The 18,971-nt window shown below is 34.0% G+C and overlaps 1 protein-coding gene across 1 annotated transcript in view; it reads left to right on the plus strand.

The window, feature by feature from the left end:
• LOC137390360 (regulating synaptic membrane exocytosis protein 2-like) overlaps positions 1–18,971 on the plus strand; it is a gene marked incomplete at its 3' end in the record, with an annotated part of 69,227 nt that overhangs the window by 28,144 nt on the left and 22,112 nt on the right. The window contains exons 13-19 of the mRNA XM_068076693.1: positions 707–833; positions 1,872–1,930; positions 3,305–3,405; positions 4,334–4,464; positions 5,919–6,088; positions 8,185–8,270; positions 9,119–9,224. Coding sequence (XP_067932794.1) covers positions 707–833; positions 1,872–1,930; positions 3,305–3,405; positions 4,334–4,464; positions 5,919–6,088; positions 8,185–8,270; positions 9,119–9,224 — 780 coding nt within the window. The remainder of the gene's footprint in view (positions 1–706; positions 834–1,871; positions 1,931–3,304; positions 3,406–4,333; positions 4,465–5,918; positions 6,089–8,184; positions 8,271–9,118; positions 9,225–18,971) is intronic.

The following is an 18,971-nucleotide window of genomic DNA, read 5'->3' on the forward strand; positions in this document are numbered from 1 at the left end:
AACAGGTAAATTGGTAACAGGTAAATTGGTAACAGGTAAATTGGTAACAGGTAAATTGGTAACAGGTTAGTCGGTAATAGGTAAATTAGTAACCGGTAAAGTGGTAACAGGTAAATTGGTAACAGGTAAATTGGTAACAGGTGAATCGCTAACAGGTAAATTGGTAACAGTTAAATCGCTAACAGGTAAATTGGCAACAGGTAAATTGGTAACAGTATTGGTACTGACAACACATAGAATATGTGGTATATCATTATAGCAGAGGTGGGTTAGTTTATTGTCAATTGCGCTCAGTATGGCCAAGAAAACGAAGACAAACTTCTGCTTCATAGAAAACTTATAAGCTGGAGATTGTAGCTGTACGCGGTATGATGTTATAATAGCCAATTAAAGTCAGCTAAAATCACTTGTCGCTGACTGCTGATGTAGAGCTGACCCATTTCCATCAATCAAACTATTTAAATCATAGATATATTGCACAATCAATACACGAAAACATGCAAATATCACAACAATGAGTCTATTGCAGGCAGATGTAAAGTATGACACTTGAGGATCAATACGGTCTAGCCTACATGTATTATAAAAAGTGCCTGCACATAATGGTGATACAATGTTGCAGAGTAAATAAAACCGCAATAGAAATCATGCTTTTATGAAATGATAGGAGGTAATTAATTCGTTATTGCAATTTTTCACATTGCAGATGATGAAGTTATTGATTGGAATGGCCGGTGTTTGAGAGGATTGACTAATGAGGAAGCCACCGATATTATCAATGAGGCAAAGAGTGACCCGATGGTAGAGCTCATTGTGTTGCGGCCATACTCAAAGTAAGTTGAGCGATATACAGCAAACCGTCTTTTACTTGTATCCGATGTTTAACGTTGACTAACCAAATCTTTAGCAGACAGAGTCATCATATGTTTAAACAACTTCTCGCTCTGATCTCTGGCTATTCACAATATTTATGGTAGAGCGATGAAATGGGAAATGTCGATGCAGTTCCGTAACCATAAAGCAATTTAAACTGTTTCTGTAAACTTTTTCCACAAGCCATTTTACATCACTCTAGATTCTCAATGCGGAATACTAACGGATGATGTCCTACAAAGCAAGCCTATTCATGGTGTTTTTGTACACGTTTAACTTTTTGTGGAAGTAATTATGTCAGAATGGCTTAATTTAACGTGAAGTCGGTAAGTAAGTTGTGAGTGTGACATACATTTGGTATGTCTGCTAGCTGCTAGTTATTCAAGGTCATTGATTCACCTACCATTTTGTTGCATCTTGTGAAATGCTTACGATTCATTGGCTTCATGAAAATAAAAACCTATACTTTATGTAAATATTCAATGATGGGTTCACCCCTACATATATTCTGTAAATTTTTATTGAAATCATGAACATGAAGAGCTAAGCATACACAGCATGAATGTAAAAAAATGTAGGGTGTTTTTTTGTAGAAGCAGAATTCCATTTTGTTACAATATTTAGTCTGAACATTTGTGCAAGTATCGTAACTGAGATATAACAAATGCCATCATATGTCAGATACTGATCAGTAGATATTGATCAGTTTATCTGATTTGCTTAGTTCAATTTGATCAGCTGTTACTGATTTAAAAATACCCATACTTTTCATTTGCAAAGATTGCAACTAATTCATTCTAGATTTGGAAGACAAAATTCAAGATTTAGCTACATTTTTGAAAAAAGACATGCTATATGAAATAGTTTATGAAATTTTGAGTTAGTATATTTAGTGATTTTACAACATTACTTGAAATTTATCCTAAACACTGTTTGCTATTGACGATCATATAACCATTTTGTCTTTGAGAAATATACTTTTCCCTGATTGCTTGTAGGGACAATCTTCCTCCAGTCATAGTAACTGAAGAGGAAAGCTGGCAGCTCCGTGTAAGACGTAAGTAAATTCTCTCTTATTTTTATTCTTACTATTACTCGTACTTTTACACCTACACTTATTACACCTACACTTATTACACCTACACTTATTTCAGGTTAGAAACTATTTCTAAATCTAGCTTTTTGTTCTGGTTTCAAAACAACCAGTGCTTTTGCTTAAAGTAGACCATGTCATTATTACTCAAAAATAACTAAGACAAATTTGAGCTGCTGTCAAATAGAATCAAAATTCAATTTACCATCTCATCAACATATAAACTTTTAACATAGAATATAAAATTTGAGCAAATGTTTCAACATTTGATGTAGCTTCCAACATAAAATGTTCAAAGTTTCTTAAAACATTGCAGTTTAGTAAGTCGGTACATATGCGTGCAGCTCCCCTTCGCAATGTTAGACCCTAAAGCGCTTCCATAAGACCCTAAGGCGCTTCCGGTGTGTCACGCATACCTCTTTAGTTATAAAGTCATGTATCACGAGTAGACAAGTGCAAGCGGTAGAAATGATGAAAAAAGGAAGAAGGCAATTCCTACTTTCCTTAAAGTTAAAATGACAAATAATAAGAGGAACATGAGCAAAATATCTTTTAAAAATTATTTTTTAATTTTGAAAAATTCTTTAAACTTTTAAAAATCTTCAAAGCTATCTGGTATGTAGTTTTCATGAAGAATAAAGTGAAAATGATTCATACAGAAAGGTAAACCGGAATTTAATGAAAATTGAGAAACTTGGTGTGATAATTAAAGTGAAAATTATTAAAGTTAAAAAGTAACTAATATAAAAATATAAATTTATATATGAAGAAGCAATATTCGTTTAAAGATCCTTAAGTCGAAGTTGTCTCCACCCGTCAGCTTTACCCATGCACTGTTGGTTTCTTGTATCACCAAGGTGGCACTTCAATTTTCCTGTGTATAACCTAAAGGTGAATTAAAAGTGAACTAACAAGCAAATTTATTTTTATTGACTTTTTTATTTATTATAACCTTATTTAGGCTCTTACATATAATTTAGTTTTGTATGTTTAATTTATTTATGTGTTTTTATATAATAAATTTGCTTCAATGATTTATCTAATGCTTGAATTATTTATTTTTAAGGATTTTAACTGCGAAGCAGATTAAAGAAAATAAATTTTATTCTTGCAAAATACTTTCTACAACATACAACAGTTTCGACATATGTAGCTAATATGAAAGTGAATTTACCTTTGTGGGTTTTCTTCATTTGTCAAGGTTTGACGGTATGTTTGGAATTTATCAAATCTCATTTTTAGTAAGCTCAAACTTGTCTTAACTTCACCAATAATACCTATTCTTATCCTACTTCAAAGAGTTAAGCTTAAATTTTATCGTTTTGTTTATATTCTCAGACTGGAATGATTGCACGCCTTCCGTTACTGTAACAGCACCAGAGTCTCCAAACCTCACTCGTCGACTTATGTCCATTTCTCACGTATCTGGTAAAATTCAGGTAAAATTTCTAGCTTAAATCTTCATCATCGACAGTCATTATCTGCAATAAAAGATATTTCTTAACATAATTATGACAATTAGCTGCCACTCTGCATAAACCTATTAAAAAAAATTGAATGCAAACCAATGATCTCGGTTAATTTGGTTATTTACTGCTATAGATTTCATCTTTGATGCTATTTATATTTCACGATTTGGTAGTGATATGTTTGCATTTCAGTTTTAATTTATATTGATATGTTATATTTGTTAATCCTGTATTGATATGAATGACTAGAGTAGCCATTGTAATGCAATGTCTTGAATGCAAACTAGACTTTGCTGATTGCAGTTAAATTCTCTAAATATTATTAGTTCCATATATCATAGAATTTTTTCCTACGATCCGCTCTCTGATGAATAAAAAAAACTTTTTTGAAGATACTTTTATTGAAGCGTCATGCCTTGAAAAATTTTGAAAACATGACTAAAAAGAAGAAAGATAGACAAACTATTCCATAATGTACATTAGCATGTTCATTTATAAAAATTACAAAAAAAAACTGTTACAAAACTTGATTAGGGATTTTAAAAACAATAACTACCTTTTGGCGATTTGTTGGTTTGAAATTTATGCAGCCAAACCTCAATTTTGATTTCCTCAGCATACGAATCTTTTGGCTAATGCCATGAAGTTTGACAATTTTTTTTTACAGTATGTGCAAATTAATTTCCAACAATTTTCCAACATCTGATGTTTTTATTTATTTTGAAAAAAAAAATTGTTTGAGCATAAAAAATTGTGGTAGTTTTTGATACGAAATTTAGTCAACAGCATGAACCTTCAACATACCTCTAGATGACATCTAGTTGACATCAATATATATTTTAACTGACCTCAAGAGAATTTGTTGTTGACCTCTGGCTGACCTTCCATTGACTCGTAGTTGAAGGTAGCCTATGATAAGCAAGAAGAGGAATTAATAATAGCAGTGCTGAGTGCATCTGAGCTTCCATTAGTTGATGGGAACCAGCCTCCCCAGACCTACTGTCAGATCTGTCTACTTCCATGTCACAAGTAAATATTTATTTGAATTACTTTATCCTCTTTTATACATAAAGAATTTACAACAAAAATTTATAAACTTAATTAATGCCCTGCTAAAAAGCATTCCCTTAAGTGTCTAGCAGCAAGTTGCTTTAGAATATTTGTAAAAGTTACTCTACATGGCGTACAAAAATATCATTGACTACTTGTTTGATGTCTTGTAGCAGGTAGTAGTTATATATGAAATTCTAATTAAATCATTTGACAAAAAAGAAGCACAAAAATACACAAACAATTTTATAATGTAGCATGATCATCTATAAAAATCACCAAAAAAAATAATACAAAACTTGATTAGGGTTTTTAAAAACAAAAAATTTCCTTTTTTTGCAATTTTTTTGTTTGAAATTTATGCAGCCAAACCTCGATTTCGATTTTTTCAGTATACAAATCTTTTAGCTAGTGACGTAAAATTTGAGCAACACACGACATCTGATGTTTTTTTTTAAATATATTTATAGATGCAATTTCAAATGAAAACATGTGTAAGAGGTTCGCCTTCACATATTTTGGTTTTAAGTTGTTCTTGTCATACTAGCAGTGTTCCATATCTTCCTTTAAATTATATCTTTCAATAAGACCACTGGAAGGGGTAGTTAGTACTTGCTATAAAGGAAGACAAAACTTTCCTTAAAACTATAGAAATAGAGAAATGCGTGATCAAACATTTTGTTAAGAATTCTATAACAAATTATTGGAAACCATCTAATGGTTATCTTGAGGAAGAACGGGAAATGGATGCAGAGTAGAAAAAACTTAAAATGAGTGAAAGTGGAAACGCTAAATATTAAAAACAAAATCTAAATATGTCAAACATGAAAACCAAATAATGCAAAGAAACCATGTTAATTTATAGTTCATGTTGTCTGACTAGACTAACTTCAAATCTTTATCACTCCCTACCTGAGCAATGTCAAGTTTTCTGTATCACTAACGCTATACCTGAATTTGCTTGTGACGCGCACATTGTTACAATAAAAACCTTTTTTTATTGAATATTATTTTATTTATTTCATGTAGTTAAAGGTTTTTCCATCTATATATAGAAATCTTAATGTTTGTCAGTCCTCTGTCCAGTTATAGCAATAAAGTTTTAGGAACGAAAATCATTTTCATACTGGATTTGAACAAGAAAAAAAGTTTCAAATGATAGAAAAATATCTATACTTTCTGATAAAATCTAGAATTTGATGTGATCACATCTTTAAAATTTAATACTTGCCCGCACCATATAAGATTTGTGGTGACATGGCCAGGGGTCTGCTAGTTGATGTGTTCTAGAACATTCCTTACAACAGCTGTAACATTTGCATCCATTGTAGTCAGATGCAGTGATTGTCTGTAAAAGCATTGGAGACACAACTCCACATCTTTAGATACTAAACTCAAACAGCCCATATATGCGATATTCTCGTGTCTTACAGTGACTCTGAGAAGAGAATAACTAGACCTGTAGCTCGAACTCGTGAACCGGAATGGAAGCAGAGTTTCACCTACCGTAATGTCTCAGCATTAGACTTCGAACAGAGGAGTATAGAAGTCACTGTGTGGAACCTTAAAAAGAATGGCAGAAGCGAATTTCTGGGAGAAGTAAGTTTTTGTAGTTGATTTAAACTTCCTTCCTGTGTCCTTTAGGTTGTATTGGATACTTGCAAATGGCTGATTGAGTGATCTAGCATTTACCAAAAATAATGTTGGTTCAGTATTTGTTCAGGAGTTGAACACATTATTGTATGGGCTAAGCTGTTAGTAGCTTTAATTGATTCCACTATTGCTCCGAGTGAATTTGAATAATTTAGACTTCATAGTATATATATATATAACTCTCAACATCTTTTGTCATCATCATCTGTTGTCATTCGGTGTCTGTCCAGCAATAGCAATTAGAATCTAGCAATAAAAAGTCCGTGTCGCAGAAGATTTGATCTCAGAATCTCTCATTCACAAAACGAAAAACTAACCCATTAATCTTCACGGGATGCAATAGATTCATTGGGCGATATGAGTCATTACCATACGCAAAGTGACTCTCTGTTACACGCAACGTCACTAAAGCTTGCTCCCATGGTTCTTATTAGTAAGTTTTGCAATATGAATACTAGCTTACTCAAATTAGCCAATGGCAACTACATTACCTGCCACTGTTTATAAACTGTTTTTTAATACCCGTGCAACACCGAGAATTTGGCTAGTCTTTATTATAATAAGAGTCGATGTTTGTTCGACCATCTATCCCTAGCCATGCTAAGAGAATTAGAAAAAATGTGCCTGGCATAGAAATCAAACACAGATATCCAACTTCATCTATGCTAACCACTACACCACACAGTTACCTTGCCACATTTGGGAATAATTATGCGCATAGGTATTACACATGATGATCTCTCACAGCACACGAGACTTTCAGCGTAGGAGTTAGTAATAATTGTTCAACATTGCATGGTACTGACCATATTGATAAAATAGCACACAAGTGTTTTGCAACGTTTCTCAACGGCTTCACCTCCAAGTTATTCAGCTTCCATTACTGAACAACCTCAATGCGTACCATAGAAATATTAGATAGAAATATTGCACTAGTATAACCGAGTCTACCAATTTGTTTAATGAAAACCGTGTACAAAAATAATCTATTCAGCTACATTACTGGTTTGTTAAGTGCTAACAAACTCTTAGAATGGCGCAGTCAAAAGGTTTCAACGACTTTCACACAAGGAAAATCGTGATGAAAGTCAGACTGCTTCATTTCATTTTTAGAGCCAATCCTTTGAGAGATTTTCACCGTAATTTACAATCCTTATAGACAACTATCATATATAAATAGTGAAATCTATACCTCGCTCATATACCCAGCATCTAGCTTCATTTGGCATGAGAACTAGGCCTGGCAAGGTAAATGTTTAAAGTATATGTCCAGTTTTCAATGTTTTTATAACAGAAAACAAGACATATGCACATTGAAGAATCCTTTACTTAAAATTTTGACCTATTTTTTTACCTTTAAGTGTTGACCTATAATTTAAATCTTAAAACGTTGACCTATAATTTTGACCTTAAAATTTTGACCTATAATTTTGACCTTAAAATGTTGACCTATAATTTTAATCTTAAGATGGTGACCTATAATTTTGACCTTAAAATTTTGACCTAAAATATCACGGTAACCTTGATTTCTAAAGTTGTATCCACAAATATGCCCTTTTTGCAATATAGTTAACTTAAATAGAAATTATGTACCCTTCTCAGTATTTTGTGGTAAATTGTAGAGTAACTTCAGTCTATGATGTAGGGTTTAATTTGTACAGGCTTATAGTGGTTATGCTGTGCGATTGTAAAGTCATTGAGATTTTACAAATTGTACATGTACGTACACTGTTTACACTTTAATAAAGCCGTATGTACCGTAACTACATAAAGCTGCTTGTAACTTTATGTAGCTTTGTGAAGCTTCTACCGTAACCATTCAATACGTACATAACTAGTCTTGTTGCTTGTGCTTTGTAGAACTATATGTGCTCCCTCGAATCTTCATAACTTAATTTGTACTGCAACTGTAGACCATTACTGCTATTACTGTACAAACTGGAGATATACTTCAAAGTCACTCTTGCATCTGTATAATAGTGAAATATTTCAGACTAAAACCGGATGCTTTCTGTTGAAAAGTTCTGGTGTTAATATTTTAGGTAGTGATTGACTTGTCTTCAACCAAACTAAGCACTGAGCCACTCTGGTACCGGCTCAGAGACCATGAGGCTGCTTCAGATTCCAAGCAGGTCAGTTTTTTAGTTATTAGGTACTGGTAGGTAGGTGAGCTGTACTATTACAATATTGTTGAAACAACGGCTACGTTTGCACATCTACGAAAATGGTCGAGCAGACAACTTCACTATACTCTGAGTTATTCTTCTATAAAACGACTTAATCCTCCAGCACACTAGAGCATTAGCGCAGTTATTGACAAATGTGAGTTCTTGTCAACAGGCTATAGCCTACTATCTCTTGGACAACGTAAAAATTGCAATTTTACTTCATTCTTCAGAAGCACATTGTTAAAATATCTAAGTCTATTGCATGCTGCTCTGCGTTTATCGATACAAGCAATATATTGCTGTGGCGACAGGTCAAAATTCAACAAAGTTGTCAAAATTTTCATGAAATATTTTTAAATAGTATATGCTAAATCTGTCATTTTTTGCTACACTAAAAATATGAAAACAAGCTAGTTTTTCGATTCTGTCCTATACAGTCAAACCTCAAGATGCAAAGTTGAAGCCTTTGTATGTTAAAGTGAATATTGTTAAAATAGTATGTTGTATTTTATGCAGTTTGTTTCAGATCCCAAAGAACTATGGTTAATCTTTTTTGTGATTATACCCTATGCTAAAATAAATGTATTATATAAAACTATGGAAAAATACATTGTAACTCATACTGCTCTTATAGTTTGTGATCGACAACGTTGACCTAGTCATATAAAACTCACTTTATGGGGTAACCTAGTGCTTATAAATGGTTGTGCTGATGACAATTTTACTTATCAGTGTTTAATGTTGGGTTCAGTTGTCATCTTTGAGCTCTGCTCTCACTCAATCGCTGATGGGGTTACATGCTTCATATTTAGAATGGATCTTCAGCGAGTCCACGAGGTAGAAATCTCGGTCGTGCTGATGCTAGATTGAAAGATGGGCGCAAAGGACGAAGCCCTGGCATAGGCGACATGACTGAAGGTAAAGCTAGTAGGTATCACTCTAGAAATCTGGTTTGTCAACGGAGAGCGAGTGCTTGGCATCTTATCTGGTGGCACTAACTGCCTTTTGCAGATGCTGACGCTTCTCTCAATCCCCTTAAAGACTTGATAGCTCATCATCAGTATGGTAGGATCACGTTATAGTCACGTACATTCACTTATTCTACATGTATGTAACCTAAGGCATACATGCCTTACACATACCTATACTAATTGTTATCCCACAAAATCGAAGTAGCATCCCATCTCCATGTTCTGCGTGTTGGCCTAGTTGGTAGTATATGCTTATCCTTAGACTCTAAATTATACATCCCAGCACAAAGAATGGACTATAAATGGGTTTATTCTATATTTTATTGTTAGTTACATCTACCGTAGAACCCAGTCTCGGCTATCACCTATTTTTATGGGATGTCTATCAATACGCATGCGCCAAGCTATGCGTGTTGCAACTGTTTTTAACTCCAAAACCTCTGATGCATTAGTTGTTTAGCAGCTCGCTAATGAGATCTGGTGCAGAGCAGTGTCCTTGCCCTACAAGAAGAGTCATAACCTAAGAGCTACAGAAACCATCCCATAGTATATTAGATATATAGGAGAGAAATGAAAAGCAGAGATAGTGAAAGTTTTCACAACTCACCTCTTTTAAAAATAGCCTATGTGGGACTACAGTCAAAACTTTTTTACTACCACCTTATCATCGTAATTTTATAAAGTTTGATGTAAAACTTGAAACAAGTTTTTGACTTTACACCTGAGGTATTTCCTAACGTGCAACATACAAGGTTTCTCAAAACATCCCAGTTTGGTCCAGAAAAAATACTGGATGTGAAAATTAAACATAAAGTTGATATAAAGTTCCCACAGTCTAAGTTTTAGTAGCACCGCCCGCCCCCCTCGCCCATCCACTCAATTTCTAAGACCAACGGCTGCATTTGCCCGTCTCTGAACTCTGGCAAAATGACAACAAGCAGCCTTTTTCTGTTTCGAAAATATTAATTTAGTTTCATACAAACAGTTTAGTTTTGTTTGCATTTTATGTACTTTTATATCATGCATTGGTTTTAATGCTATGCGGGATTACTGGCAGTATGTGCCATTAGTTATCATAGAACTTGAACTGCGGAGGGAATTAGACAAAATTCAGCGTATTTTGACAGAAATATTTGCTCCAACATAAAACAGTTTGATATATGAAGCAGATCTCGGAACAGATTAACTTTATATGTAGAATATAATTGTTATAAATAGGACTATATCTACCTAGATGATCAGCTCAGCGATAGCACTATGGTTCCAGTCCTGAGCGCCATTTTGTTGTTTCCTCCTTAGTAAGGACTAGAGGTAAGCCTGATGATGTCTCCTTAGTAAGGACTAGCGGTAAGCCTGATGATGTCTCCTTAGTAAGGACTAGAGGTAAGCCTGATGATGTCTCCTTAGTAAGGACTAGCGGTAAGCCTGATGATGTCTCCTTAGTAAGGACTAGAGGTAAGCCTGATGATGTCTCTTTAGTAAGAACTAGCGGTAAGCCTGATGATGTCTCCTTAGTAAGGACTAGAGGTAAGCCTGATGATGTCTCCTTAGTAAGGACTAGCGGTAAGCCTGATGATGTCTCCTTAGTAAGGACTAGAGGTAAGCCTGATGATGTCTCCTTAGTAAGGACTAGCGGTAAGCCTGATGATGTCTCCTTAGTAAGGACTAGAGGTAAGCCTGATGATGTCTCCTTAGTAAGGACTAGAGGTAAGCCTGATGATGTCTCCTTAGTAAGGACTAGAGGTAAGCCTGATGATGTCTCCTTAGTAAGGACTAGCGGTAAGCCTGAGGATGTCTCTTTAGTAAGGACTAGCGGTAAGCCTGATGATGTCTCCTTAGTAAGGACTAGCGGTAAGCCTGATGACGCTCTCGATTTCTTTCACTCTCAATCAGATAGTCAGCAAGAGGGTGTTTAAAGGGTTGGTTCTTTCCGATTGATCAGACTAAGTATCAGACAAAGAAAGCCTGATATCTCATTTTTACGTTTGTACCAGTATCAAGAGGTATCGGTATTGTTCATTAAAACTTTGAATACAACGAACTTCTGCTGCAACAGTGACTTTTTTATACACACACTTCTATGTACTCATTGTTTGTTTTTTTCCTTAATTCATTTGAACTGTACAAAAACAATTTTCTCATGATATGAAGTTTATAAGTTAAAATGGTAAATGTTGTATACAGATTGCGCTTTGAGACCAAATATTTAATTGACCTGGCGTAAGACACGGAGCAGATGCATAGGAAGTTTGAATGAAATTGGGCTATCAAAAGGGAAAACGTGATGATATTTACCCGGGCTAACAGACAGACATACAATGACAACTTGGGATCTATTAATATAGAATACAGCTAATACTAAAAGTGTACTTATTGAAGCAATGCAATAGTGATAGTAGTAATATCTGCTGTAACCTTTTCTTTACATTTTCATTTATTCTCAACGATTGGTTCTGTATTTTATCATTGTTTCCTTTGTTTACCACAGTTCCATTCGTAATTGTATCTGTATGATTTATTTCCTACGTGATTAACATGCATGGTTGATCATTTTATATACATACCCCTTCACATCATTGTCAAACTAGAAGCTCGCCGTGAGATTAATGACATCACGAGTATTGTTAAGCCCATTATAAATACAGCCTAGCAGATGTACATTAGATCTCACCGAGTCTTGTATTGGAAAAACCAACAAAAGCGTGGGTGGTGACTATTGACTATTGGCCCAGTTCTAGCATCACTTCATTTGCTAGTTATTGATTCAGGCAACTGTATTGTTTCGTGCGTTTCCGGACATTTGCCACCCACTCGCTAGTCAATGTCAACTTAAGTTTAGCAGTTCACATTTTAAGGGCATCCAGGGTTAAGGTCCGGTGTGTCCTTATCAAACGGTGATGTTGCTATGTAGTTGGTCAATGATTGACATCTATGTGTCTCATGGGTGTGCATATGCAGGGGATAGCCGGCTTGTTAGAACAGAGGTGGTATGTAATGGGCGTGTAGTATAAAGGCAGGATGAGACGGTTTACAGCCTAGGTGCATCGCATTGTAGCAATGAAAGGGTAACCTCCTGAAGTATTGAAAAACAATATACCGTACTTTACGGACTATAAACCGCACCCCTATATAAGCCGTATCTGCTTTATTTTCCAAAAAAAACGATAATAAAACAATACATAGATTGCACCTTTGTATAGGCCACAGAACTCAGGACGGTGCTTTTTAACACGGCAGCAACTTTGCTGTTTAAAATGGAACAGTGCCTAACGGCACTGTTTTGTATTAACCGATGCTTTTTAACCTAGTGCCTAACGGAACAGTACCGTTAGGCATTGTTTCGTATTTTCTTTCACCGCTAGAGGTGCACTAACCGGAGAATCTGGTTAATTCACCCTAGTGATGAAAGAAAAAGCCACAGAATAGCCGCACCCTTATATAAACCGCATGGCTCAAATTATCAGAAAAAAGTAGCGACTAATAGTCCGAAAAGAACGGTATTTATATATAATATTGTTTTCTCACTCCAGATAAGTGGGTGTTAATGTTTACTCAAGCTCAGGCCTATTATCAGAGACCTGGGAGTTGTGCACTCACTTCAAGATCTTAGCTGTTTTAATAGTGTGCTTTTCTCTACAACTCACTTGTGTTGATTGTTGCCAGTATTTGGGCAAGCCACATTTCATGTGCAGGTGTTGTTGCACTCAATACTACAATTACTAAAGGAATCACACTTGTTCGTACATGCCAGTACTTTTCAATCTCCTCTCCGCGTGAAAAATATTTTTTCCACTTTCTCCTTTTCTTTGTTGACTATGTTGTAGTCATTGTGTACTGCTATATTTATTATAATAGCCCTTCTGCACTTCTTGTCCACCATTCCAAAATCTGGCTGGTTTGCCAAGACATGCTTGTCAGTCTAGTTGTAAATGTCCCAGAGAAGCTTAGCACGGTCATTTTCATTGGTCTTCTATGGAGCTTCCCACCAGTTTTGTGGTTTATTGAAGTCATATTTATTGCCTAGACTTCTGTACACTACGCCTGCAACATGATTATACATATATGTTTAATTACCACCATACAAAATTAAATTTTATGTAATGTTTACCTTACAGCGAAGTCATTCAAATGTGTCCTTGTTTGATGACCACTATATCAATCATACACTGAATTTTAACACAAGTTTCTATTGAGTATGATTTGAATATTATTTAGAACTGTTATATCATATCTTGTTAGTTGCAGTCTGTATTATTAGGAGTTGCCTCCACACTGATTCATATGCTGCTGTAAAATGCAGATACATAACAAAGTTATTTAAGTACTTTATAAAGATTGAATGGGTACCTTTCATCACTTTGTTGTTAATAATAACTTCAGATGGTATTATAAGCTGAAAGTATATATTATATTGTAAGCTGAAAGAGAATTTAAATAAGAGATAATGAAATGGGATAAAATATATGACTATTTAGTATATGTAATATATATATATATATATATATATGCGTTTAGTATAAAATACAATGTATATATATTTAGTATATATGCATTAGTGTATATACATTTAAGATATATACAATATATATATATACAATATATATATATATACATTTAAGATATATACAACATATATACATTTAAGATATATACAATATATATATATATATACATTCATGATATATACAATATATATATACATTTTGGATATATGCATTTAATATGCATTTAGAATATATACAATATATATATATATATATATATATATATATATATATATATATATATATATATATATATATATATATATATATATATATATATATATATATATATATATACATTTAGGATATATACAATATATATATACATTTAGGATATATACAATATATATACATTTAGGCTATATACAATATATATACATTTAGGATATATACAATATATATATACATTTAGGATATATACAATATATATACATTTAGGATATATGCATTAAATATACATTTAGAATATATGCATTAAATATACATTTAGGATATATACAATGTATATACATTTAGTATATATACAGTATATATAAATTTAGTATAGATTCTGTATATGCATGTATATAGGCTCTATATATGTGTTTATAGGCAGCAACAGAAAGCTCAGTGTACGATGAACAGTGCAGGCCATATAATATATATAATATAAATTTAAATGGGTTTAAGCTGCTCATATTAACTTGTGCCACAAGTTTTCTTATTCTTTTGTGCTATCTTGGTAAAATCACTCTACCAGCAACGGATGGCATTTGAAACATTTCTATTGATGCAATACTAAAACGAAAAAAGAAGTTACCCAGCACAAACTTGAATAAATAACAAGATAAATTTATACGTCATTCTTTAAATAGGCCTACTTAGCAACACCCAAGCACAAATTTCACTGTCAGGCTCTACAAGAAACGTTACCGATTTAAATCAATTCAAGAGGGTTTACAGTTGTCCTTATGTTATGAATGGCTTTAATATTAATTGTATAGACAACTCCTGTCATACATAAGAATTGCCCTTTTTATAAATTCACTAATCTTGTAGCTTGCCTGAGATCTGATGTTTGGATTGGTCTTGGGCAGTTCAGGTAACAAGGGTACACAACTCTTTATTTTGGTCTAACTTATTATCTTCCATCATATCTACTGTTGGCCATTTACCATTCACTATAGTCGATATTTTTTTCTGCAAACCTCTTGTTTGTTTGTAAATCTCAACGTAGTATCTTCCCCATAGATATAGTAAACCCTACTATATCTATGATCCTCCTTGAGTGCACTTTCCTTCTTTCAACTGCGAGTACAACAATTATTTGGTAGGCAGTCATGATGCATCTTATCAACATGTCTGAGCAACCGCAAAGCCATTTGGAGAAGATTAACTTGACTATATCATATTTTGAATATTTCAGCATTAGTGATCTTAATCAGTATTTTCAGTTTGTATGCTGTAGACTAGGGGCTCCCAACTTTTTCCACTCAATTCCCTTTTAGGCCTTTTCAGAAATTTGATTCACTCGCACCTTTAGCTCACATGACTAAAACTTTCAATACAAATTATAATCCCATTTTATTGTACATATTTAAACATATAACAACATATGATTAATTTTTATACAACACACATACAACACACAACACACAACAATGCATGTACATGATCTTCAATAAGGCGGTGAATTGATTTATGAGTAGGTTAACTTATTATCCAATCAAAATTCAGATAGATATGTTCACATATATCTGGGTTTACTAGTAGCTCATTATTAGCAACTAGTGTTATATATGAAACCAAAATGTTGAAGTAAGAAACCCAAACTCGCATTGCAAGACATAAATTGAAAAATTAACAAATCGAACACCGCTCTGTTCCCTCCTGTATATTCAAAATTCCGAAGAGAATTTTACCCTGGTTGGAAATCCCTGCTGTAAACAGTCTACGTTTCAGCATGATACAGTTATGCAGCCAGTACTGTAGCCAAGTTCGTCTGACATTTTATTTAGTTGAAACATGGCAGTTATCCAGAAGACTAAGTCTTAGGTCCAGTACTTCTGCACTAGCATAGCCTATTTTCATAGGGTTTTCATAGGTTTTTATAACATTGTTAGTTACAATACTTCGGAGATATTAAATGGTCCTACATTGTTTCAGTGACTCTCAAAGGATTGTACTTGTTTCGGAGACAATTAGAAACAGTGGCGACCGATAAATGCTGTCTATTTTCTTAATATTGATTTTGAGGCAACATCGATGAACCTGTTTACTATAGCTTGAATGTCATCGGTTTTTCGAGTTACTAGCTCAGTAGTTGTATTGCTCTTTGTTTGGACTCGAGCCACAGTAAACAGAATCTGCCGATTTGCTAGTTTGGGTGTCAACTTTTGCACTGCCATCAAAAGTTGCTTCTAGAAAATAGAGTGAAACAGACTTACATTTCTTCGATCCTTTTTTAAATATTGGCACGATGATTGATTCCTCCATTCTGAGTATCCCAAACATGGGGTGTCATTTTATGCAGCCTGTAAACTTCTGCTCATTGTACTTTCATTCTTCAGACGGTAAACTTTCTCTATCAGGGCTTTTTTACTTCGCTCATTCTTGTCAGGTGGGTATTACAAGTACGAGACAGCTGACCTTTGCTCTTTCTGATTTTGAGCCATTTAGATTTTCTGGTATGCTCACTGAGTCGTTAAAGTAATCGGAGAATCATCCCAAGGTTTTGTCTCCTTACAGTGTTACTCCTATCATAATAGTGATGTTGTGCAAGTCTCCTTGGATTCAGCCTTGAATCACACCTTGGATCACATCCCTTCTGTTCGCTGCATTTGGAAGCTCTTCAGCCTCTTTCTCACACCCTAGGGTTTTCATCTCCCTAGTGTAGTATACATAAGAAGTTCACTCCGGGTGTTCAAGTACGCTTTTCTCTTTGCTTTTGTGTTGTGCAGGAAAGAAGCTTTGTTTCGCCTTGTCCTTTGTATCTCAATTCTAGCTGTGAGTTCAAACCTACGCTATTGTACAAAGACTTTGTGCTACATGTAAAATATATCTGCCACATGAAATTCCTATTGATATTTGCGTAAGGTTGCTTAGAACTGGGTTTAGACTTCATACCCAGTACACGATGTAGTATATATACAATATTATTAGTTTTATTGAGTTATTGCTAGTTATTGTTGGTTCTTAGCGGTTTGTTTCATCGTCAATCAGATAGTCAGCAGGTAGGAGGTTGTTAAATAGGCTGGTTTTTGGGGACCAGACAGAATACTGAAAACAGTTATTTTAGTGACCTGGTGGAAGGTATGGAGCACAGGCTTTAAAGAGGCTGGCGCGCTCTTTGAAAGTTACAGTTTGACAAAGTTTGAAAACCTTTACATTTGTTTGTATTTTCTATTAAATCATTTCAATTACACAAAACACTCTTCTCATGATATGTAGTTTGATAGTTAGAATAGCAAATGTTATTATATGTTAAATACAAATCAATTTTCTGACCAAAGACTTTTTTATTACTCGGGCAACGCCGGGTGGCGCTGCTAGGCTTTTTAAAGCAGCTTTAACACAGGGTTTAGGTGTTGAAGAGGCTGTTTCTCAGGAACTGGATGGCGTTTTGAGACCAAATATTTAATTTACCTGGCGTAAGACATGGAGCAGATGCATGGGAAGTTTGAATGAAATCGGGTGATAAGAAGGGAAAATGTGATAATATTTAACCGGACTAACAGACAGACATACAATGACAACTTGGGATCTATTAATATAGATTACAGCTAATACTAAGAGTGTATTTACTGAAGCAATTCAATAGTGATAGTAGTAATATCTGGTTATATGTACCATTAGCTTACTAATGTCTAATTTAAAATATATTATATACTATCTCATAGTAGATATTATATTTTACATACACAATTCCAGACTAAACAATTCCTTTTTAGTCTGGAATTGTATATAACCTATAGAGTAATTACATGCTAGCTCATATTAGATAATATATAATATGAGCTAGTATATAAGATACTATAAGATACTAATACAACCTTAGGTCATTTTAATGTCAGAGTAAACCAAACTTACTAGCAAGGCACAGAACATGTAATTAATAATTACATAAAATACAGCTGAAGTACCGTATATAGCTGATATAAGAGTAAACGGTTTGGTTTCATTGGCCACCTTTTAGTATACCTTGCTGGGCATTTATCTAGTGAGGCCATGAGCCATTAGGCCAGCTGGTAATCGTCCCGTGTGATGCAGCGTCCGCATGCGTTTTGTAACCAATGTAATGAATATGTTCACCATTATTGCTCTGTAAGCCCAGTTGAAAGTGTGGTCTAAAGGATAAACTTGCAACCTCCAGAACTGAAGGTTCTTAGATCGAATCCTCTGTGAAGCATCTTTCCCATTATTAAAACCTTATTGCTATTAATGGACAGACAGACACTCCTATTTATATATATGCCCATTTAATAAAAAGGTTTTTACACAGAACATTTATTTTTATTTTTTACACATAACAACAGTTACTATTTTAACTTTCAAACTTTATATCAAGAGAACATTTTTTGTGCAGTTCAAATAAATTTAAAGAAAAAATAAAACAACTGTAATGTAATTAGCAAGTAATGGCTACATGAAATCTGTTTTGCTACAATTACAATGAAAAATGATTTGGTAGTGACACAATTATTACAAACTAAAAAAAACAACATAAAAATCATGAATATGTGGAATTAATAATAACAACGAGTGCATGATAGTGTGTGTATAAAAGAGTTAGTGCTGCAGCAAAAGCTATCCAGCAAAACTTTGGATACAACAATACTGGCACCTCTCGATGCTGGTACAAACATAAAAATGAGATATCGCACTGTTTTTGTGGGACCAAATGAAGAAAGAATGTAGAAGCAATTCCTACTCGAGATATTGTCCAATTGTACAATTTTCCATGTAAAATTGTTTAGCCTTTACAGATTTAGCGATCGAACCTTGAGAAAACCGGAAATAGGAGTGTGACGACACATTTAAAATTGAAATGGCACATTTGAAAACTACAAATTAAAAAATTAGGTAATGGTAAAAACTTAGCTTTTAAAAGTTTCACAAAAATAATAGACGCCAAAGGTAATATTAATTAATAATAAAAATTGCACATTTAG

This window comes from Watersipora subatra, chromosome 3 (genome assembly GCF_963576615.1).
Source record: "Watersipora subatra chromosome 3, tzWatSuba1.1, whole genome shotgun sequence".
Lineage (NCBI taxonomy): Eukaryota > Metazoa > Bryozoa > Gymnolaemata > Cheilostomatida > Watersiporidae > Watersipora > Watersipora subatra.